This window comes from Sesamum indicum, unplaced genomic scaffold (assembly GCF_000512975.1).
Source record: "Sesamum indicum cultivar Zhongzhi No. 13 unplaced genomic scaffold, S_indicum_v1.0 scaffold00301, whole genome shotgun sequence".
In the NCBI taxonomy this organism is placed as follows: Eukaryota; Viridiplantae; Streptophyta; class Magnoliopsida; order Lamiales; family Pedaliaceae; genus Sesamum; species Sesamum indicum.
This window is the reverse complement of record NW_011628195.1, coordinates 17,139-42,928: the sequence shown is the minus strand read 5'-3', so window position 1 is coordinate 42,928 and position 25,790 is coordinate 17,139. Positions and strand designations below refer to the sequence as shown.

Here is a 25,790-nt window from a genome sequence, read left to right as displayed (position 1 = left end):
TTAGATACCGACCTTTGAATTTTTAGAACATATTAAGTTGACCACTAGTGCTTCATTTGGTAAATGCTCTCTAGAACTTAAGTAAATATTGCTATAACAGGTGCTGAGTTTTCTCCCCTTATTTTTTCTTTCTTAAGTTGGTGTCTCCCTTGCTATACATGTACATTTGCATGTCATGCTTGAATCTTAAGGCTATACTATATCATCCCTTTCCTTAATAAAACAAGTGGCACCACCTTTATCTAAATTGATATTTGGTTGACCTTAAGTAGCTCTTAGATTGTTTTTCTATATCTATGTCCTTCGGCTGGCCATCAATTGCAGTTGTGTCTTTTCATGCAGAATGATGATGAGGATATGGTCTACATGTACAATGCTTATCTTCACAAGCAAATGGCATGCTTTCTTTCTCATCCACTTGCCAGAGACAAGGTTAGTTGATTATGATTTGTTTGCTGTCATGCATCAATCTTCATTGAATATTGAGAACTCAGTTGGCTTAAATGTTTTAGCTTCTTCAAATGTGGTACAAGTTTGTAGTTTTATCGTATGTTTTATTTATGTTTCTGATTCATGCGATTGATAACCAAAAGGGTGCAAGTTACTGAAGTTAGGGCTGATAGTCAAGTGGAGAATAATAGAGTTGGGGGTCATGTGGTCACTGGTAAACAAATTCCCTCCAGGTTCTGTAGGAAGTTCCAATAATGCTGGTATTGTAATGATCCTCTTGGATAAAAAACATCCATGTTACCCTTAACATGTATATATTAAGGTGGACTTGGATTACTAGAAGAAGATGAAGTAAGAAACAGAGACTTGTGAAAGAGTAGGCTGACGTTGATATAGCGCGAAGACTTAATTAAGATGTTATTTTGCAATTTAAGAATGGTACTAGCACACTGATTAGGACATGCAATTTAATGAGTACTAGTGAGTCGTCTTTGAGGGAGGGGTTGACTGAGACGATTCATGATGGAAAAAAGAATCTCCATGTCAACATAGAATTCGTATTAGGCAATGAAATAAATTTTGGGGTAGCAAGTTGAGTTGGTTTGCAACTCTATAAAAGTCCATTATCATTTTATTTACGTTTATTTGGTCTACATCAATTAATGGTCTATGTATTCAGTTTCTTGGTAGTTGTGAATGTGACAGTAGGCCGCTTTCATGTTGAAGCTACTAGATAGGTTGTGGGAACCTTATTGTCATGAGAGAGCTTATTTGTTACTTTCAAATGAGTTCTCATGTCTATTTTTGTGTTTTCGAGATACTTCACATAAAAAGGATAATTACATAGTCATCCTTTGAGATTTGACATAATTACAGATTCAATGATTACATACTATTGTCAGTTATATTTTTCCTATATATTTCCCTGCTGGTCGAACTTCTATCCCAGAAATGTTGATTTCATCATAAAAATGCTTGGAAAAGTTGATTTTGCCCCTGCATGTTCTTTTAATCACCGTCAGAGTGTTTTGGACCAAAACTGTTTTATTCTTGTGTATACTTGGTCATGTGAGGGTTCTGGGTAAGATCATGAAAGAACTTTTTAAGGGGCGTGACTGCATGTAATTTTATCTTTTCCACTTTCCTTTTGAGTTTCTTGTTTTCTTTGTCATTTCACCCTTTCATTTTCATTTCTGGTCTAGTTGTTTGCAATTATTTATTTTTTTTGTGGGGGGGGGGGGGGGGGTTTTTTTTTTTTTTGTGGGGGGGGGGGGGATGAGCACAATGAAGGAAGAGGGGTTTAAATAGAGTTTTTACATAATTCTCATTGAAGATTGATGTAATTACAGAAAGGCCATCTAAACTCTCCCTTTATGTTTGACATAAATATGAGAAAGAACCTCTAGGGATAGTTTGGACACTCAATTTGATATTTTGGTTATTTTTTCCTTTTCTTTGGATGAATAATTCACGTCAAGGTCATTTCAAATGAAATCATCTGCTTTTGGTGCAGTCTTTGACCGGGGGTGTTGGTGTAATTATTAAATAACGAGTCTTTCTAAATTATGGCAAGCCTTAGGGTTGTTTAATTAATTTTTCATTTATAACTTGGCATGTCTTGATTTGTTGTGTAGGACCAAATATACACCTCTTAAAGCAAGTCCATGACAAAGTATGTATAGCTGAGGTAGGAATGTCATCTGATTTCTGGTCGAATACCAAGAGATGCAATTGATAATGCCATATTTACTAGTCAATTAAATGAGATATAGTTTTTGGGATTGAAAGCTACGTCAGTGAACAGCAGTTGGGAAAGTCAGGAACTTGTATTATGGACAAAGCTAAAGGAAGATGTCTACCCAAAATCATCTAGCATGAGGTACTTTAGGATTTGAGTCTTCGTGGCTTAACTTTGGAATGGTCCTTGATCTCATGACTGGAAAGAGGATTCCTGCAATGGACTAATGTTAGTTTGGGATGAGGCTAGGGCAAGGCTTTATTGAGTAGAAATTTAAACAATAATAATGCAAAAGTTTTTCGTTCATATAAAATGATACAGCTTTTGCTTTGCTGTAACTTCAGTGTGCTTTATAAGAATGCTAAGTATACAATAATTGCTGACATTGCTTCTTTGATTGAAAAATAATTTGACGGGTAAATGAAGCAAAAGAGAAGGCTATTGCTATGCTTAGTCCATACCACCCTACTGCCACACAATCAGATGATTGAAGGCAGTGGCCATCCTCAAGAAACTTACGAAACTGTGCGGGAACCTTTTGTCTCCCTTTTGGAGTTTGTGAGTGAAATTTATCAGGACTGCATGCTATTTCCTCTTGCAAATGCCACATGTGAATTTCTAAGCGAGCCACTTTCCAGCATGTGAAGTGGTATCTTTTGTGCATGGTTATTTGTAACTGGTCAATTTTTAGATAATACAAAAGTTTCCATAAATCGATAAGCGGCTGAAGGTGGAGACTGAAAAAGTTGTTGTGACTCCACGTAATTACTGGCCATATTTTCATTGTTTTGAGAGATTTCTCTTAATTTACTGAATGATCATGGGTGTCAAAGTTCTCAACTTGATTTCTACTGTATTGCTTCCATTTCATTCATGATATTGCCTTGATGTGGGCCTAATGTTCTGTTCTCATATTTACATTATACCGAACCTGTTAGTACACTGATGCTGGGTCATATGGAAACTGTTTGGCGATGCGATCACCACATTTTGGTTTTGCAAAACTAATGTTTATTCCCAAAAATTATAATATATGTATTTTTTAGGTCATTTTGATTGGATCCTAGTAAATAATCTTCCTGTTTGGTTTGATTAGATCTTGGTCATAGAATCTTCCTGCCAGTCATCGAATTAATCATCCATATAGATATGTTTAAATCTTTGAGGAATTGAATGACCTCTAACCAGTGTAGTCAATAAAGCGCCATGGCGCCCCTCGCGCCATACGGCGCCAATGGCGTGCGCCTTCTCCATGGCTTCTCCATCGCGCACGCCTGGGCGCCATTTTGGCATTGCCAGGGCCTGGGCGGCCGGCTCCTAGCTAGGCTGCCCAAGCCCATGAAATAAAAGAAACCCTATTAAAAAAGGAATTTCATCAAATTATATGTACTTTGCATGCATGGGTAACTATCATTCTTGACTCTTCTTTATTCACTTCTCTCTTCTTCCTCTGCCAATGCATCTTTTTCTCAATTCTTCTCTTCTTCTTCTCTTCCATAGTAATGTGCCGCTGCTGTTCACCGTTTATTTATGGGAAGACTTTTTTTCTAAATTCATGAAGTGTAAATCTTTGGCATGTACAGCAGTACAAGCTCTAATTATGCCGATTGAATCATTGAATTTGATGTGATTTTATTAATGTCTAAGTGCTTTAGTTGTTTTATTAGTGTTCTTTTTGGGATGATTAATTACAATATTTTATTGTATGTTTATGTCGGTATTTATTATGGACTCATAGACTTCCACATTCAGATTATCAAAGCTAAGAGCATACCTTATTTTGTATGTCTTATTTAACTCCTTATAACTTAATCTAGTCAAAATAATACTAATTATATAAATGTATAGATTATTTCTTATATTTGCGTCATCCTACGAAAGGCGCGCGCTGCACCGTGTGCCATGCCTTCAGGAGCCCTTGACGCCATTGTGTGCCGTGCGCTACTGACTACTATGGTTTACTCGATTGGATTCTGTGTGCACAATGACAAGAGGGCCTGTAGCTGTTCTGATTGCGAGGTAATTATGTTCGAATGTGCAGTTTCACATGTGCAATTTTCACTTGTTCAGTTTGAAGGATATTAAGATTCAAACCAGTTCACTAAATAGTTTTCATCCATTTAGAGTTCCTCTTTAGTTTCCAATGTGGTAATGCAACCAAGCTATGATTTCACTTATGTTGTACTCGTCCTTATCACTTTAGGTTCTTGTAACTTATCAACAAAAAAGTTTAATATTTTTGTTTGCAACAATGTGATTTATCGCAGAAGCCTCTTTGGAAGAAACGGTAAACTTAATCCGTGGCTGGAGAGGGGGCAAATTGATACCATATTTAGGATAAACTACACTCATTCGTGGATTGAAGGAGATGATAAGAGGGCATCAAGAGCAATCATGATTCAGGTGCCTAATGTCTTGTTGCCGAATGTCCAACTCATTATTCACTTGATATGCCTATTACATAAACTGCTTTTTGTTTCTTCCACTATCCGAATTCAAGAATGCCAGGAACACTTGTTCATGGAAATCATGCTTACAGTAACGGCCATATGATTGGGCACATCACTGCTGGAATTGAGTATGGTAGGCCATTTTGGCCAAAATGGCATGGAACAACTCGAATTATTTTTTAGGTGCATTTCTGTAATTTATGGTTTCAATTAACAGTTGTGCTCTCGTGTTCCTCATTTTTGGGGCTACCTTGAGTTTATGTTGCCAGTTCAAGTGACCATTCTTGTGCTTTAACTCTTGATTTTGGGTTGAAAGTTTATTAATTGCATTGCCTTTGTGGAATAGTTTGGTATTTAGTTTGAATAGGTTGCAATTCCTCAAATATATCTCGATCTAACTGTCTTTCATATATTGGTAAAATATAAAAGGACCTTCATATTGACGGATAAATGATATAAAGTATGACAATAAGAACAAAAAAGGTTGAAATTCAAAATTTTGAGCAGCTTTTGAAGCAAGAATATCTAATCAATCTATAACAACAAACTTGCTTCGAGCTTTTCTCTCCTACCATTCTTTGATGATAAGGAAGTGCTTCCTCTAGAATAAAAAACGTTCAAGCACTTCAATTAGTAGACGAGTTGGTTAGAGTGTTACCAAGCACGAGACACGCGTTAGGTCAAATAGCTCTCCACACTCACTCATCGTCGAAATTATGTGTTCAAGACTTTCTTTGTTGTTTGTTTCAAGAACTCAACAAAAGAATTTTGCAACTGGATTTGGCTTATTTTGATGCATCTATTTCTGCAAAATTTTGCTGAAGAATAAGTTGATTCAGCAGCAAAATTTGCTCATTATGCTGCAAAATGAGGCTGATCGTGCAAAGTGTGCTGATTGAACTCAGCTTCCAATTTGCTCATGTGATTTAATTTTTCTTATTTATATGGATTTTTTTTGGCCTATGTAAGCTAAACAAGTAGTTGGTGATCACAAAGCTGTTTAAATTATGATCCTTCTATTTCTGTAGTGTTGCTTTTGTTTCTTTTTTGTACACAAACTCATGAACTTTCTTTTCATGTGGATATGCCAAAGTTATTCAATTGTGAAAGAGTGAATGCCGCTTGTGGCATAGGGAGAGATTTAAAACCGAAGGTTGAGAATCCTAAGGAAGAGGGGCAAGTGGAAAAGTGTTACTAAAGTAAGATTCTTGAAGCTCTTAACGTTCTCTTGTGCTTGTGTGATTTATAAATGAATTTTTCTGTAAAATTGCATTGAGTCTGCATTCTGTTGCTCCAGAATTAGAAGAATTGCAGAATTCAAAATCAAATTCTACTACAACCTTTGAAATGTTATATTTCCATTGTGCATTAGGGATGTTTAATTAGATTCTGATGCACAATTGAATTGTGTTGCTGCAGAAGAACAATTCTGCAGTAGCAGAATCACGAGAATTCTAATTATGGTGCATCAAAATATGCAGTAGATTTCCGTTTCCACAGCAGAAATTTTGCTGTTTGCTAATTATGTCTGCTACATACTGTTGTGCCGCAACAACCATTTTGTAAATGTTAGGGTTTCTTATATGGTTGTCTTGTCTTCTATTTTTTTTTTTCAGATTACTAGAACGGATTTTCTAAAGATGCAATGGGAGATAAGCTTAAGAGAATTCGAACGGCAAAAAGAAAATCCGGAAAAAAAGAGCAAAAGGAAAAAAAAAACAAAAATCCAACAAGAAAAGAACAAAAAGAAAAAAAAAGAAAAAGAGATCAGTATTCGCAAAAAAAAAAAAGAGATAGAAAAGCGATCCCCATTGAGTTTTGATAACGTAAGTGTTGATGGGAAATGTCGAGCTTTCTCCATTGTTGGAATATCCTTTCGCAGTGGAGTATCTCTGAAATTTGAGTTCTTGATCCAATTGCATTTTAGGATATTATTAAATTACAAGTTTGAGAAGAAGGGGTCAATAATATATCCATACATATCCTTGATAAGAAGTACGGGACTCGTTCCTGATTTTTCTTGAATCATGTGAACTAGGGTGTTTCCATATCGCTAATAGATCTCACAGCTCGTGTTATTTCTTGTTATCTTTAGTGGTGAGCCAACTGTGGGGAAATAAAGCCAGCAACATTAGTCTTGCAACTTAACACCAAGAAAGGGCAGGTATTTGGTACATTTGATCTTTGATGTCTTATGGAATACTTCCTTCTGTTGTATGCATTGGGTAACTTGCTCCAAAGAACTTTTTCTATTGCTTTCTTTCCTTGTAGCTTAGTTATTCTAAAATACCAGACCAACTTCCGATGCACTGACCTCAGCACTCTTTACCACTTTCTTCTCGAAAGAAGTTCTGAGTTGTTTTGACAGTGATAAATAATGAGGCCATTATACAACTTGTTTCATAAGCAAGAGGTGTATGAGACTTGTGAGGAGGAGCTATACTAGGGTTGGTAGCTAATCAAGGGATGCAAGTGGCATCTATTAATAAGTTTTGTAGACAATTTATTCATTGAAATTACTTCTACTTCTGTTTAGTTGTTAGGACTTGGTGCCAGATTTTAGATTTTAAGATTTGTGTTTTTCCGCTGCAAATATGTATTGAAATTTTATTGCTTAGGTGTTATTACTGTTGAGTTTGGATCTATGGTTCGTAGTGGGCGCTTCATGGTACTAAGCCTAGTGGCTTGATGGCATGGCCATGTCATGGCCCTTGATCCGGAACGTGACAATGCGAGTTCTTGTTTGGAAGATTTTTCACATTTATTGTGATGGATAATATTATAATTTCATTCTCTAGTTGGTGACAATTGTTTTTTTTTCTTTTGTGTGTGATGGTGGTGTTGGGGGGGGTGGAAGGCTGATAAGGAATTTTAGAAAAGGAGAGAGAAAAATGTATAACACATTATTGCCTTAAAATATTTGATGAGTTGACACGTACTTGTCAATAGAATAGGAAAATGTGAAGAGCAATTTAAATAGGAGGTGAATCATGATTGATGTGTTGTCTTGCTTGAAAAGTCCTCACATTTATTATGAGCATTTTTTTTTCAGGAGAGAGGCTTTAGGTTCTTGTAACTTATCAACAAAAAATGTTTAATATTTTTGTTTGCAGCAATGTGATTTATCGAAGAAACCTCTTTGGAAGAAACGGTACACTTAATCCATGGCTGGAGAGGGGGCAAATTGATTCCACATTTAGGATAAACTACACTCATATGTATGAACAAAATTTATAATTTTGATAATTTTAGTAATTTATACTAACTGTCGAACACTAGTTTAATTGGTATAAGTAGAGATAATAAATTTTGTTCGTACATATATAGAAGCATCATATGGAAATATATTAATTTAGTTTGAGTAAGGATTACATCCTTCAGCGATCATATCCATATAGAAGTGAGTTTTAATTTAGTTTGTGTAGGGATTACATCTTTTGTTGATCGTACTTAATGTATCGGCAAGTTTTAACTAGTTGCAAATAGGATTATATATATTTCTTGTTGATGTGCATAGTGATAAATTAAATCAAATTGTTCGCGATTGCATTTCAGATTGATGAATAAATGTATAATGCGATTATATTAATATAAGAAGACTAACATGAATTGTGATTGCATGTTAACGTTTATAATATCTATAAAAGCGTATTAATAATTGCTATATTCTTGAATATTAACGAGGAATAAGTTGTGTAATTATTTCCTGTAACATATAATGAAGAATTCATGTAAAATAATTCAGAAAACTAGTTTAGTACTGCATACAATAGCGTTATTACAAAACTAAAATAATATAAAATAAAATTAATGGATGCAATCAGTATCATCAACGGATGGATACTGCAACTTAATTGCTTTCATATTAATCATGGACCACAAAATGTCCAAATACATGAATCAATTGCATATAGTAACAATGACAAGAATAGTATAATTAACATTCAGAATTTGCTACAATTATATTTCAGTAAATCTAAATAAGAGATAAAATCTGTAGACCACATTATTAACGTTTAATTAATATAGATTTTGTCATTATAATATATATTTTTTCATATATAGTAGGTTGACGAATTAATGAGAATAGTTAAACTCACTCTATTTTACTCAAAAGCAAATCCTACGTTAGATATGGATAATCACTAAGTACTTTGTCATTATCTTTTAATTTTTCATAATTTGTTTCTCATTCGATATAGTAAAATTACTCATTATACATCTCAAGAATAATTTTTTTTTCAAAAAATAATTATCGATTGATTTATTGCATCTCTTATGGTACCTGCATGGTGTAGATTTTGACATCTTAATTATGATTACTATTTGTATTATCTTTTTACGACATCTTTGCAACAATTAATGATTCTTTTTCTGTTTCGTAAATACAGTAAAAAATACAGTAATTTTAATAGAGCCTTACTAATGATTTATTTGAATTGTTATATAGTAAGTGGATAGGGATAGGGGTGAAGTTATTACTATGCATGGCTTGATTTGTTCCACATTGTGTGTACGTATGTATGTATAAATACCCCCCTACACATCCTATTTTTCTTCACGTTCGAACAATTGTCTAGGTAATTTCTTTCGCATCAATGAAACTTGTTCGTGATTCTCTCTAGAGCCCACAAATGTTTGAAGTTTTTCTACAAACAAATCCTTTTGAAGAAGAGAAATTACTTCAAGAATATAGAAGGGCTTGTCACTCTATGGTAGATAGATATTCTAAAATAGTAGATTGTACTGGATACATGTTTTGTTTGTTTTATTTGGGAGTATTCTAACACGTGGCCTTTTTCTTTTTTTATTTGTGTGATGAAATTTGCCGATTGTATTGGGTATATTTTCAACAAGAAATATATATAATCCTATTTGCATCTAGTTAAACTTGCCGATTCATTAGTATGATCAACAAAAGATGTAATCCCAACTCAAACTAAATTAATACTCACTTCCATATGAGTATGATCAACGAAGGATATAATCCGTACTCAAACTAAATTAATACTTACTTCAATATGATGCTTCTACATATGTATGAACAAAATTTATTATGTCTACTTATACCAATTAAACTAGTGTTCGAGCAGTTAGTGTGATCATTAAAATGTTAAATCCTACTTATTTGTATAGGTATAAAAATACAGTTTCTGTCTTGTAATTTATGAAGGGGTGTCATTTTTTATCCAACATAAGTTTTGAAAATTAGTTTTTACAAGACTACAATTATAAAAATTATAAAATTAATAGAATTAAAGAATTACTAAAATAATTAGTGTTATCAATAAAATATAAGTAAAAATACAATGGGTGAGTAGGTGGAAATATACGTACACATATATATCCGGAGTTCTTGAACAAAGTTGAAAATTAAATCAAATTATTCGCGATTGCATTTGAGGTTGATGTATAAATTTGTAATACGAATATATTAGTATAAGATGACTAACAGGAATTGGGATTGCATGTTAAACTTAATGATTTCTATAGAAGCGTAATCATCGCTTTATTCTTGAATATGAACGAGGAATAAAATCTGTGATTAATTCTTGTAACATTTATCTAAGTTAATAAAACTCATATACGTACATTTACGGTGCATCCATCAACGAAATATTTAGTCCTAGCTACCAAATTAAACTTTGTTTATAGAATCTTTTGAAATATAATCCTACTCATATCAATTTAAAGCTCATGTCAGTACAATTAATATGATCAAGAATAGTTGCAAATTATCTACAATAAATATATTTAATCCTATTTGCAGCTAGTCAAAAGTTGCCGATACATTTAGTACGATCAACAAAAGATGTAATCCCTACTTGTTATAATTTGTAGCCCAATGAGTTATTAAAAGGCCAACCTTTGCAGCCCAACTACCTGACCCGCTTGGCAGCCCACAACCGACCCGATAACCCGACCCATCCTATCTACCTACATATATCACATCTGTAACCCTAAATCTCAATTTCTCTCTTCTCTGTTTTTTCTGCGCCGTCTACTTCCTCTCCTCTCCAAATCCTCTCTGTGATTTTCTGCGTTCTCTTCTCCGAGAGCCATGGCCACTTTCATGAACCAATCTAATGGTTTCAGGAAAGCCACCAAGGTTTTCCTTCTCTACCACTGTTTTCACCCCTTTAAATAGAGGATTCTCCCTTTCGGCTAAAACATGAATCAAACTGTTTATCTCCTTCACAATTCACGAAAGTTCTTTGTGAAATTTTTAGTAGGGGTCTTTGTGGCCGTGTGATACTAAGATTTGAGTGATCGGAGTTGTGGTCGGGTTCTTGGTTTGTGGAGTTACCGTGAGTCGGTTCACTGGGGAAACAGTGCCTAATGACCGTATTCCTTTATCGAGATAGTGGATCTAGCTGCTCTAAGGAGGTAATCCGTACTCAAACTAAATTTATACTTACTTCCATATGATGCTTCTACATATGTATGAACAAAATTTATAATTTTGATAGTTTTAGTAATTTATACTAACTGTTCGAACACTAGTTTAATTTGTATAAGTAGAGATAATAAATTTTGTTCATACATATGTAGAAGCATCATATGGAAGTAAGTATTAATTTAGTTTGAGTACGTATTATATCCTTCGTTGATCATACTCATACGGAAGTAAGTATTAGAATAGTTTGAGTAGGGATTACATCTTTTGTTGATCGTACTAAATGTATTGGCACATTTTAACTAGTCGCAAATAGGATTATATATACTTCTTTTTGATGTGCATAGGGATAAATTTAATCAAATTATTCGGAATTGTATTTGAGATAGATGAATAAATGTATAATGTGAATATATTAATATAAGACGACTAACACGAATTATGATCGCATGTTAACGTTTATGACATCCATAAAAGCATATTAATCATTGCTATATTCCTGAATATTAACGAGGAATAAGTTGTGTGATTAATTCCTGCAACATATAATGAAGAATTCATGTAAAATAATTCAGGAAACTAATTTACTACTGCATACAATAGCGTTATTACAAAACTAAAAATAAATAAAATAAAATAAATGGATCAATCAGTATCATCAGCGGATGGATACTGCAACTTTATTCCTTTCATATTAATCATGGACGACAAAATGTCCAAATACATGAATCAATTGCGTATAGTAACAATTACAAGAATAGTATAATTAACACTCAGAATTTGCTACTATTAAATTTCAGTAAATCTAAATAAGAGATAAAGTCTGTAGAACACATTTATTAACGTTAAATTATTATAGATTTTATCATTATAATATATGTTTTTTCATATATAGTAGGTTGACGAATTAATGAGGATACTTTTTCAGATTCAAAATTCAATTTTGTAAACTACTCGATTTTACTCAAAAGCAAATCCTACGTAAGATATGGATAATCACTAAGTACTTTGTCATTATCTTTTAATTTCTCATAATTTTTTTCTCATTCAATATAGTAAAATTACTCATTATACATCCCAAGAATAATTTTTTACAAAAAATAATTATCAATGGATTTATTGCATCTCTTATGGTACCTGCACGGTGTAGATTTTGACATCTTAATTATGATTAGTATTTGTATTATCTTATTACGACAGCTTCGCAATAATTAATGATTCTTTTCCTATTTCGTAAATACAGTAATTTGGACAGAGCCTTACTCATGATTTATTTGAATTGTTATATAGTAAGTGTATAGGGATAGGGGTGTAGTTATTACCATGAATGGCTTGATATGTTCCACATTGTTTGTACATATGTATGTATAAATACCCCCCTACACATCCTATGTTTCTGCACTTTTCAAACAATTGTCTAGGTAATTTCTTTCACATCAATGAAATTTTTTCGTTATTCTCTCTAGAGCCCACAAATGTTTGAAGTTTTTGTTCAAACAAATCCTTTTGAAGAGAGAAATTAATCCAAGAATTGAGAAGGCTTGGTCACTCTATGATAGATAGATATTCTAAAATAGTAGATTGTATTTGGTATATGTTTTGTTTTAGAGTATTCCAACACATGGCCTTTTTCTTTTTTTATTTGTGTTATGAATTTGACAGGTGTTAAAAAACGTAAAAGTAATTACCCATTAGAATGTCGATCTCCGCTTAGAAGCCAGCACAATCTAGCATGACGAAATTTTTAGTTCGGGGCATGATGAAAAAGCGCCAAGGGAAGGACAGGGTGGTGGTGGTATTGGGTGCCAACGGCACAGGCAAATCGCGCCTGGCGATTAACCTGGCCACAAGTTTCGAGGGAGAGGTCATCAACTCGGACAAAGTTCAGGTCTCAAGGGCCTATACATAGTAACCAATAAGGTGAGCAATGAGGAATGCCGCGACGTGCCGCACCATTTGCTCGGAATCATTGATCCCGAGGTGGATTTCACTGTACATGATTTTGTGCATCATGCATTACTGGCTGCTGATGCCATCGTACAAAAGAATCAGTTTCCAATCATTGCTGGAGGGTCCAGTTCCTTCGTACAGGCACTTGTCAATGACAACACTGAGTTTTCCTCCAAGTACGAGTGTTGCTTTCTCTGGATGGACGTGGCGATCCCGGTCTTGCATTCGTACATGTCGAAAAAGGTTGATCAGATAGGTGGATAGCGGGTTGGTGGAGGAGGGTAAGGCATTTTTTGACCAAAAAATTCGGGACTATGATTATGGGATTAGGCGTGGCATTAGGGTCCCTGAGATGGCTGAATTCTTCAGGAGTGAGGGTCTTGTCGATAGTGAAACTTGGGCTAAGCTTCTTAAGGCAGCTATTGATGAAATTAAGAAGAACACTTGGAAATTAGCTGGCCGTCAAGTTGAAAAGATTTTGAGGATGAGGGAGGAATTTGGGTGGCAGATCTATCGGTTGAACGCCGCAGAGGTATTCCTTCGATGTGGTGGAGATGACAATGAAGCATGGGAGAAATTGGTACTGGAGCCGAGGACGAACATTGTGGCTCGTTTCATTTGCAAAAAACATAGATCCGAAACCAATTGCATATGAACAATTAGTATGATCAATTATATACCTTCGTGCATATGAACAATTAGTATGATCCGCAAAATTTTGTAGTCCTACTGATATATTGAGTTAAGATTCATGGCTGTACAATTAGTGTGAAAGCATTCATATTCAATGCTTTGATCAACGAAATACATATGTAATCCAATTTATACAAATTTAAACTCATGTCTGTTTGATTAGCATTATCAACAAGAAATATATATAATCCTATTTGCATCTAGTTAAACTTGTCGATTCATTTAGTTGATCAACAAAAGATGTAATCTCTATTCAAACTAAATTAATGCTCACTTCCATATGAGTATGATTAACGAAGGATGTATTCCATACTCAAACTAAATTAATACTTACTTCAATATGATGCTTCTACATATGTATGAACAAAATTTATCATCTCTACTTATACCAATTAAACTAGTGTTCGAGCAGTTAGTGTGATCATTAAAATGTTAAATCCTACTTATTAGTATAGGTATAAAAATACAGTTTCTGTCTTGTAATTTATGAGGGGGGTGTCATTTTTTGTCCTATAGAAGTTATGATAATTAGTTGTTACAAGACTAAAATTATTAAAATTATAAAATTAATAGAATTAAAATTACTAAAATAATTAGTGTTATCAATAAAATATAAGTAAAAATACTATGGGTGAGTAGGTGGATATATATGTACACATATATATCGGGAATTCTTGAAGAAAGTTGAAAATTATATCAAATTATTCGCGATTGCACTTGAGGTTGATGTATAAATTTGTAATATGGATATATTAGTATAAGATGACTAACACGAATTGTGATTGCATGTTAATTTTTATGATATCTGTAAAAGCGTATTAATCATCGCTATATTCTTGAATATGAACGAGGAATAAGATTTGTGATTAATCCTTGTAACATTTGTCTAAGTTAATAAAACTCATATACGTACATTTATGGTGCTTCCATCAATGAAATATTTAGTCCTAGTTACCAAATTAAACTTTATTTGTAGAATTATTTTGAAATATAACCCTACTCATATCAATTTCAGTACAATTAATATGTCAAGAAAAGTTGCAAATTGGCTTAATTATAAATGTGAATATATTAATGATGTTTGTATCAATAAAGTATAATATAGTCTTGTGCGAACGTATTTATACAAAGTAAAAATTCATGTTCCGTGTATTTATTATGACCATCAAGTGAAAAATCGTATACGTGCAATTACTGTGGTGTACCAAAGAAGTTATTATGTTGGTCCAGTCTAAAACCAATGTCCGTACAATTAGTTTACAAGCTTAATGTGATGCTTTTACTAACAAAATATATATGTACCTTCTTGCATATGAACAATTAGTATGATTAACAAAATTATGTAGTTCTACTTATATACTGAGTTAAAATCCATGGCGGTAGAATTAGTATGAAAGCAAGAATATTCAATGCTTTGATCAACGAAATATATATGTAATCCCACAAGAATATTCAATGCTTTGATCAACGAAATATATATGTAATCCCATTTATACTAATTAAAACTCATGCCCATGCGATTAGCATGATCTACAATAAATATATTTAATCCTATTTGAAGCTAGTCAAAAGTTGTCGATACATTTAGTACGATCAACAAAAGATGTAATCCCTACTTGTTATAATTTGTAGCCTAATGACTTATTAAAAGGCCGACCTTGGCAGCCCAATTACCTAACCCACTTGGCGGCCCACAACCGACCCGGTAACCCGACCCATCCAATCTACCTACTTATATCACACCCCTAGCCCTAAATTTCAGTTTCCCTCTTATTTGTTTTTTCTGCGCTGTCTTTTTCCTCTCCTCTCCGAATCCTCTCTGTGATTTTCTGCCTTCTGTTCTCCGAGAGCCATGGCCATTTTCATAAACCACTCTAATGGTTTAGGAAAGCCACCAAGGTTTTCCTTCTCTACCACTGTTTTCACCCCTTTAAATAGGGGATTCTCCCTTTCGGCTAAAACATGAATCAAGCTGTTTATCTCCTTCACCATTCGCCAAAGTTCTTTGTGAAATATTTAGTAGGGGTCTCTATGACCGTGTGATACTGAGATCTGAGTGATCGGAGTTGTGGTCAGGTTCTTGGTTTGTGGAGTTACTGTGAGTCGGTTCTTTGTGGAAACAGTGCCTTGTGACCATATTCCTTTATCGAGATATTGGATCTAACTGCTTTAAGTATGTTAATCACTATACAGTTGATTTAATTATTTCATTATTTCTTTCATTTGTTATTATCATTTAAGTTGTATATTGGCATGTAATAATTGTATGGTGTTTCGTACTCCAATTTTTGTAATAGTTGGATAGGATTTTCTGGTGATTTCCGCTCTATACTACTCAAACTAAATTTATACTCACTTCCATATGAGTATGATCAATGAAGGAGGTAATCCATACTCAAAATAAATTTATACTTACTTCCATATGATGCTTCTACATATGTATGAACAAAATTTATAATTTTGACAATTTTAGTAATTTATATTAACTGTTCAAACACTAGTTTAATTTGTATAAGTAGAGATAATAAATTTTGTTCGTACATATGTAGAAGCATCATATGGAAGTAAGTATTAATTTAGTTTGAGTACGGATTATATCCTTCGTTGATCATACTCATATGGAAGTGAGTATTAAATTCGTTTGAGTAGGAATTTACATCTTTTGTTGATCGTACTAATGTATCGGCAAGTTTTAACTAGTCGCAAATAGGATTATGTATATATTTCTTTCTGATGTGCATAGGGATAAAGTAAATCAAATTATTTGCGATTGCATTTGAGAAAGATGAATAAATGTATAATGTGAATATATTAGTATAAGATGACTAACATGAATTGTGATCGCATGCTAACGTTTATGATATCCATAAAAGCATATTAATCATTGCTATATTCCTGAATATTAATGAGGAATAAGTTGTGTGATTAATTCCTGTAACATATAATGAAGAATTCATGTAAAATAATTCAGGAAACTAAATTACTACTGCATACAATAGCGTTATTACAAAACTAAAACAAAATAAACTAAAATAAATGGATCAATCAGTATCATCAACGGATGGATACTGCAACTTAATTACTTTCATATAAATCATGGACCACAAAATGTCCAAATACATGAATCATTTGCATATAGTAACAATTACAAGAATAGTATAATTAACATTCAGAATTTGCTCCCATTAAATTTCAGTAAATCTAAATAAGAGATAAAATCTGTAGAACACATTTATTAACGTTAAATTAATATCGATTTTGTCATTATAACATATGTTTTTTTCATATATAGTAGGTTGACAAATTAATGAGGATACTGTTTGAGATTCAAAATTCAATTTTGTAAACTCACTTGACTTTACTTAAAAGCAAATCCTACGTAAGATATGGATAATCACTAAGTACTTTGTCAGTATCTTTTAATTTCTCATAATTTTTTTCTCATTCAATATCGTAAAATTACTCATTATACATCCCAAGAATAATTTTTTACAAAAAATAATTATCGATGGATTTATTGCATTTCTTATGGTACCTGCACGGTGTAGATTTTGAAATCTTAATTATGATTAGTGCTTGTATTATCTTTTTATGACAGCTTCGCAATAATTAATGATGCTTTACCTATTTCGTAAATACAGTAAAAAATACTGTAATTTGGACAGAGCCTTACTCATGATTTATTTTAATTGTTATATGGTAAGTGGATAGGGATAGGGGTGTAGTTATTACCATGAATGGCTTGATTCGTTCGACATTAAGTGTATGTATGTATGTATAAATACCCCCCTACACATCCTATATTTCTTCATGTTTCAAACAATTGTCCAGGTAATTTCTTTCAAATCAATGAAACTTGTTTGTGATTCTCTCTAGAGCCCACAAATGTTTGAAGTTTTTCTTCAAACAAATCGTTTTGAAGAAGAGAAATTAATCCAAGAGTTGAGAAGGGCTTGTCACTCTATGATAGATAGATATTCTAAAATAGTAGATTGTATTTGGTACAAGTTTTGTTTTAGAGTATTCTAACACGTGTCCTTTTTCTTTTTTTATTTGTGTGATGAAATTGACAGGTGTTACAAAAAGTAAAAGTAATTACCAATTAAAATGTCGATCACTGCTTGGAAGCAGCACAATCTAGCATGACAAACTTTTCAGTTCGGGGCATGATGAACAAGCACCAAGGGAAGGATAAGGTGGTGGTGGTATAGGGTGCCACTGGCATAGGCAAATTGCGCCTGGCGATAGACCTGGCCACCCCTTTCCGGGCAGAGGTCATCAACTCGGACAAAATTCATGTCTACAAGGGCCTTGACATAGTAACCAAGAAGGTGAGCAATGAGGAATGCCACGGCGTGCCGCACCAATTGCTCGGAATCATTGATCCCGAGGTGGATTTCACTGTACATGATTTTGTGCATCATGCATTGCTGGCTGCTGATGCCATCGTACAAAAGAATCGGTTGCCAATCCTTGCTGGAGCGTCCAATTCCTTCATACAGGCACTTGTCACTGACAACACTGAGTTTTTCTCTAAGTACGAGTGTTGCTTTCTCTGGATGGACGTGGCGATCCAGGTCTTGCACTCGTACGTGTCGAAAAGGGTTGATCATATGGTGGATAGCGGGTTGGTGGAGGATGGCAAGGCATTTTTTGACCCAAAAATTCGAGATTATGATTATGGGATTAGGCGTGCCATCGGGGTCCCCGAGATGGATGAATTCTTCAGGAGTGAGGGTCTAGTCGATGGTGAAACTAGGGCTAAGCTTCTTGAGGTAGCTATAGATGAAATTATGATGAATACTTGCAAATTAGCTTGCCGTCAAGTTGAAAAGATCTTGAGGATGAGGGAGGAATTTGGGTGGCAGATCTATCGGTTAAACGCCATAGAGGTATTCCTTCGATGTGGTGGAGATGCCAATGATGCATGGGAGAAATTGGTGCTGGAGCCGAGTACGAACATGGTGGCTCGTTTCATTTGCAAAGAAAACATAGATCCGAAACCTACTGCATATGTACAATTAGTATGATCAATTATGTACGTTCGTGCATATGAACAGTTAGTATGATCTGCAAAATTTTGTAGTTCTACTGATATACTGAGTTAAAATTCATGGCAGTACATTTAGTGTGAAAGCATTAATATTCAATGCTTTGATCAACGAAATACATATGTAATCCAATTTATACAAATTTAAACTCATGTCTGTTCGATTGGCATTATCAACAAGAAATATATATAATCCTATTTGCGTCTAGTTAAACTTGCCGATTCATTTAGTACGATCAACAAAAGAAGTAATCCTTACTCAAACTAAATTAATACTCGCTTCCATATGAGTATGATCAACGAAGGACGTAATCCGTACTCAAACTAAATTACTACATACTTTAATATTATGCTTCTACATATGTATGAACAAAATTTATTATCTCTATTTATACCAATTAAACTAGTGTTCGAGCAGTTAGTGTGATTATTAAAATGTTAAATCCTACATATTTGTATAGGTATAAAAATACAGTTTCTGTCTTGTAATTTAGGAGGGGCTGTCATTTTTTGTCCTACAGAAGTTATGATAATTAGTTTTTACAAGACTAAAATTATAAAAATTATAGAATTAATAGAATTAAAATTACTAAAATAATTAGTGTTATCAATAAAATATAAGTAAAAATACTATGGGTGAGTAGGTGGATATATATGTACACATATATATCTGGAGTTCTTGAAGAAAGTTGAAAATTAAATCAAATTATTCGCGATTGCACTTGAGTTTGATGTATAAATTTGTAATACCGATATATTAGTATAAGATGACTAACACAAATTGTGATTGCATGTTAATTTTTATGATATCTATAAAAGCGTATAACTCATTGGTATATTCTTGAATATGAACGAGGAATAAGATTTGTGATTAATTCTTGTAACATTTATCTAAGTTAATAAAACTCATATACGTATGTTTATGGTGCTTCCATCAATGAAATATTTAGTCCTAGTTAACAAATTAAACTTTATATATAGAATTATTTTGAAATATAATCCTACTCATATCAATTTAAAGCTCATGTCAGTACAATTAATATGTCAAGAAAAGTTGCAAATTGTCTTAATTATAAATGTGAATATATTAATGATGTTTGTATCAATAAAGTATAATATAGTCTTGTGCGAACGTATTTATACCAAGTAAAAATTCATGTTCCGTGTATTTATTATGATCATCAAGTGAAAAATCGTGTACGTGCAATTATTGTGGTGTACCAAAGAAGTTATTATGTTGGTCCAGTCTAAAACCAACGTTCGTACAATTAGTTTACAAGCATAATGTGATTCTTTTACTAACAAAATATATATGTACCTTCTTGCATATGAACAATTAGTATGATCAACAAAATTATGTAGTTCTACTTATATACTGAGTTAAAATTCATGGCGGTAGAATTAGTATGAAAGCAAGAATATTCAATGCTTTGATCAACGAAATATATATGTAATCCCATTTATACTGATTAAAAATCATGCCCGTGCGATTAGCATGATCTACAATAAATATATTTAATCCTATTTGCAGCTAGTTAAAAGTTGCCGATACATTTAGTACGATCAACAAAAGATGTAATCCCTACTTGTAATAATTTGTAGCCTATTGACTTATTAAAAGGCCGACCTTGGCTGCCCAATTACCTGACCCACTTGGCGGCCCACAACCGACCCGGTAACCCGACCCATCCAATCTACCTACTTAACCCACTTGGCGGCCCACAACCGACCCGGTAACCCGACCCATCCAATCTACCTACTTATATCACACCCCTACCCCTAAATTTCAAGTTCCCTCTTATTTGTTTTTTCTGCGCTGTCTACTTCCTCTCCTCTCCGAATCCTCTCTGTGATTTTCTGCCTTCTGTTCTCCGAGAGCCATGGCCATTTTCATAAATAAATCTAATGGTTTTGGAAAGCCACCAAGGTTTTCCTTCTCTACCACTGTTTTCACCCCTTTAAATAGGGGATTCTCCCTTTCGGCTAAAGCATGAATCAAGCTGTTTATCTCCTTCACCATTCGCCAAAGTTCTTTGTGAAATATTTTGTAGGGGTCTCTATGACTGTGTGATACTGAGATCTGAGTGATCGGAGTTGTGGTCGGGTTCTTGGTTTGTGGAGTTACCGTGAGTCGGTTCATTGTGGAAACAGTGCCTTGTGACCGTATTCCTTTATCGAGATATTGGATCTAGCTGCTTTAAGCATGTTAATCACTATACTGTTGATTTAATTATTTCATTATTTCTTTCATTTGTTATTATCATTTAAGTTGTATATTGGCCTGTAATAATCGTATGGTGTTTCGTACTCCAATTTTTGTAATAGTTGGATAGGATTTTCTAGTGATTTCCGCTCTATACTACTCAAACTAAATTTATACTCACTTCCATGAGTATGATCAATGAAGGAGATAATCCATACTCAAAATAAATTTATACTTACTTCCATATGATGCTTCTACATATGCATGAACAAAATTTATAATTTTGACAATTTTAGTAATTTATATTAACTGTTCAAACACTAGTTTAATTTGTATAAGTAGAGATAATAAATTTTGTTCGTACATATGTAGAAGCATCATATGGAAGTAAGTATTAATTTAGTTTGAGTACGGATTATATCCTTCGTTGATCATACTCATATGGAAGTGAGTATTTGATTCGTTTGAGTAGGAATTACATCTTTTGTTTATCGTACTAAATGTATCGGAAAGTTTTAACTAGTCGCAAATAGGATTATGTATATTTGTTTTTGATGTGCATAGGGATAAAGTAAATCAAATTATTCGTGATTGCATTTGAGATAGATGAATAAATGTATAATGTGAATATATTAATATAAGATGACTAACACGAATTGTGATCGCATGTTACCATTTATGATATCCATAAGAGCATATTAATCATTGCTATATTCCTGAATATTAACGAGGAATAAGTTGTGTGATTAATTCCTGTAACATATAATGAAGAATTCATGTAAAATAATTCAGGAAACTAAATTACTACTGCATACAATAGTGTTATTACAAAACTAAAACAAAATAAACTAAAATAAATGGATCAATCAGTAACATCAACGGATGGATACTGCAACTTAATTACTTTCATATAAATCATGGACCACAAAATGTCCAAATACATGAATCAATTGCATATAGTAACAATTACAAGAATAGTATAATTAACATTCAGAATTTGTTCCAATTAAATTTCAGTAAATCTAAATAAGAGATAAAATCTGTAGAACACATTTATTAACGTTAAATTAATATCGATTTTGTCATTATAATATATCTTTTTTTCATATATAGTAGGTTGACAAATTATTGAGGATACTTTTTGAGATTCACAATTCAATTTTGTAAACTCACTTGACTTTACTCAAAAGCAAATCCTACGTAAGATATGGATAATCACTACCTACTTTGTTATTATCTTTTAATTTCTCATAATTTTTTTCTCATTCAATATCGTAAAATTACTCATTATACATCCCAAGAATATTTTTTTACAAAAAATAATTATCGATGGATTTATTGCATCTCTTATGGTACCTGCAAAATGTAGATTTTGACATCCTAATTATGATTAGTATTTGTATTATCTTTTTACGACAGCTTCGCAATAATTAATGATTCTTTTCCTATTTCGTAAATACAGTAAAAAATACTGTAATTTGGACAGAGCCTTACTCATAATTTATTTGAATTGTTATATAGTAAGTGGATAGGGATAGGGGTGTAGTTATTACCATGAATGGCTTGATTTGTTCTACATTATGTGTACGTATGTGTGTATAAATATCCCCCTACACATCCTATGTTTCTTCATTTTTCAAACAATTGTCTAGGTAATTTCTTTCACATCAATGAAACATGTTCATGATTCTCTCAAGAGTATACAAATGTTTGAAGTTTTTCTTCAAACAAATCGTTTTGAAGAAGAGAAATTAATCCAAGAGTTGAGAAGGGCTTGTCACTCTATGATAGATAGATATTCTAAAATAGTAGATTGTATTTGGTACAAGTTTTGTTTTAGAGTATTCTAACACGTGTCCTTTTTCTTCTTTTATTTGTATGATGAAATTGACAGGTGTTACAAAAAGTAAAAGTAATTACCAATTAAAATGTCGATCTCCGCTTGGAAGCCAGCACAATCTAGCATGACAAACTTTTCAGTTCGGGGCATGATGAACAAGCACCAAGGGAAGGATAAGGTGGTGGTGGTATTGGGTGCCACTGGCACAGGCAAATCGCGCCTGGCGATAGACCTGGCCACCTGTTTCGGGGCAGAGGTCATCAACTCGGACAAAATTCAGGTCTACAAGGGCCTTGACATAGTAACCAATAAGGTGAGCAATGAGGAATGCCACGGCGTGCCGCACCATTTGCTCGGAATCATTGATCCCGAGGTGGATTTCACTGTACATGATTTTGTGCATCATGCATTGCTGGCTGCTGATGCCATCGTACAAAAGAATCGGTTGCCAATCATTGCTGGAGGGTCCAATTCCTTCATACAGGCACTTGTCACTGACAACACTGAGTTTTCCTCCAAGTACGAGTGTTGCTTTCTCTGGATGGACGTGGCGATCCCGGTCTTGCACTCGTACGTGTCGAAAAGGGTTGATCAGATGGTGGATAGCGGGTTGGTGGAGGAGGGCAAGGCATTTTTTGACCCAAAAATTCGTGACTATGATTATGGGATTAGGCGTGCCATCGGGGTCCCCGAGATGGATGAATTCTTCAGGAGTGAGGGTCTAGTCGATGGTGAAACTAGGGCTAAGCTTCTTAAGGCAGCTATAGATGAAATTAAGATGAATACTTGCAAATTAGCTTGCCGTCAAGTTGAAAAGATCTTGAGGATGAGGGAGGAATTTGGGTGGGAGATCTATCGGTTAAACGCCACACAGGTATTCCTTCGATGTGGTGGAGAAGCCAATGATGCATGGGAGAAATTGGTGCTGGAGCCGAGTACGAACATGGTGGCTCGTTTCATTTGCAAAGAAAACATAGATCCGAAACCTACTGCATATGAACAATTAGTATGATCAATTATGTACGTTCGTGCATATGAACAATTAGTATGATCAGCAAAATTTTGTAGTTCTACTGATATACTGAGTTAAAATTCATGGCAGTACATTTAGTGTGAAAGCATTAATATTCAATGCTTTGATCAACGAAATACATATGTAATCCAATTTATACAAATTTAAACTCATGTCTGTTCGATTGGCATTATCAACAAGAAATATATATAATCCTAATTGCGTCTAGTTAAACTTGTCGATTCATTTAGTACGATCAACAAAAGAAGTAATCCTTACTCAAACTAAATTAATACTCACTTCCATATGAGTATGATCAACGAAGGACGTAATCCGTACTCAAACTAAATTAATACATACTTTAATATTATGCTTCTACATATGTATGAACAAAATTTATTATCTCTACTTATACAAATTAAACTAGTGTTTGAACAGTTAATATAAATTACTAAAATTGTCAATTGCCCCAACGATACAAAATGGGGAGGTTGTAGTTCGTCCTTCACTTGATACTGTTCGTGACGGAGCCAAACGATGGAAATCTACGGCAGTGGGATATTTTATGGGTAAGCGGCCGTTCTATCACCATTTAAAGGAGTTTGCCCATTCGATTTGGCCGGCGCTACAAGAAGTCACAGCAACTGCAAATGGATTCTTTTTCTTCCGATTCAAAACGGAAATCGATATGGAGGAGGTCATAGAAGGGGGGCCATGGCTATTTCAGGGACAACCAATTGTGTTGCAAAAGTGGGAACCGGGTATGGCTATGAGAAAGTTGAAGCATACACAAGTGCCGGTCTGGATAAAAATGCGACACCTTCCGTTGGAATTCTGGACGACGGAAGGATTGAGCACTGTGGCTAGCGGTGTGGGTAAGACTCTATACCCTGATGCGATAACAAGGGCATGCACGAGACTGGACTTCGCTCGTGTATGCGTGATGATTGATGTTACTCAGAAATTGGAAAAACATATTATTATAATGACGCCAGATGAAGATGGTGGGGAAACCCCATGCAAGGTTGATATTGAGTATGAATGGCTTCCCCCTAAATGCACAGGATGCATGACGTTGGGTCACTCGGTGAAGGAGTGTTCGTTAACAAATCCTCAGAAACAGACAAAGCCTCCAGTGAAAGTGTATGTACCGAAAGCCAACGTCCCTCCCCCTCCACCAATTACCGAGGAGAGAGTAAAGAAACATAAGACCGTGGCTGTGGTGGAGGATAAAGAGAAAGGAGATGAAGGTACAAAACAGAATAAACGCTTCAACTCATTGCAGAAAGAGAAGGGAAAGGAAGTGGTTACTTTTAATCCTTTTGATGCTCTGAACTCACTGGACGACGCAGAAGAGAACACTAGGGGTCCTATCACATGCAGCCCCTCTAGTAGTGATCCATGTTGAATCTCGCAGTGTGGAATGTCCGGGGGCTGAACAAGAGAGACCATCAGCTCGCATTAAAGGACCTTATCTCGGAATACAGGTTAGATTTTATGGGCATCTTAGAAACTCGTGTTCGTATTAACAACGTCATGCATATTCAGTCGTCTTTGCTTCCTCATTGAAAATGGTTTGTTGATTATGCAACTGTGGGTAACCGTATTTGGGTAGCGTGGGATGATAATGTTGTGGATGTTCATATTTTTTATTTGGTTTTCCTTCTCTACCACTGTTTTCACCCCTTTAAATAGGGGATTCTCCCTTTCGGCTAAAACATGAATCAAGCTGTTTATCTCCTTCACCATTCGCCAAAGTTCTTTGTGAAATATTTTGTAGGGGTCTCTGTGACCGTGTGATACTGAGATCTGAGTGATCGGAGTTGTGGTCAGGTTCTTGGTTTGTGGAGTTACCGTGAGTCGGTTTATTGTGGAAACAGTGCCTTGTGACCGTATTCCTTTATCGAGATATTGGATCTAGCTACTTTAAGCATGTTAATCACTATACTGTTGATTTAATTATTTCATTATTTCTTTCATTTGTTATTATCATTTAAGTTGTATATT

The 25,790-nt window shown here is 34.2% G+C and overlaps 2 protein-coding genes and 1 pseudogene across 2 annotated transcripts; all 3 read left to right on the top strand.

Moving 5' to 3' along the window:
- Positions 1 to 12,767: 12,767 nt before the first annotated feature.
- Positions 12,768 to 13,249, top strand: LOC105180054 (adenylate isopentenyltransferase 5, chloroplastic-like). Its single transcript, XM_011103716.1, has 2 exons — positions 12,768 to 12,852; positions 12,924 to 13,249. The coding sequence occupies exons 1-2, from the start codon at positions 12,768 to 12,770 to the stop codon at positions 13,247 to 13,249; spliced, it is 411 nt and encodes a 136-aa protein (XP_011102018.1).
- Positions 13,250 to 17,820: 4,571 nt separating this feature from the next.
- On the top strand, positions 17,821 to 18,708 carry LOC105180053 (annotated as a pseudogene).
- Positions 18,709 to 22,837: 4,129 nt separating this feature from the next.
- LOC105180052 (adenylate isopentenyltransferase 5, chloroplastic-like) lies at positions 22,838 to 23,783 on the top strand. The gene has a single exon (XM_011103714.1). It carries the CDS (start codon positions 22,860 to 22,862, stop codon positions 23,781 to 23,783), a length of 924 nt encoding a protein of 307 aa, XP_011102016.1. The 5' UTR covers positions 22,838 to 22,859.
- Positions 23,784 to 25,790: the final 2,007 nt, after the last annotated feature.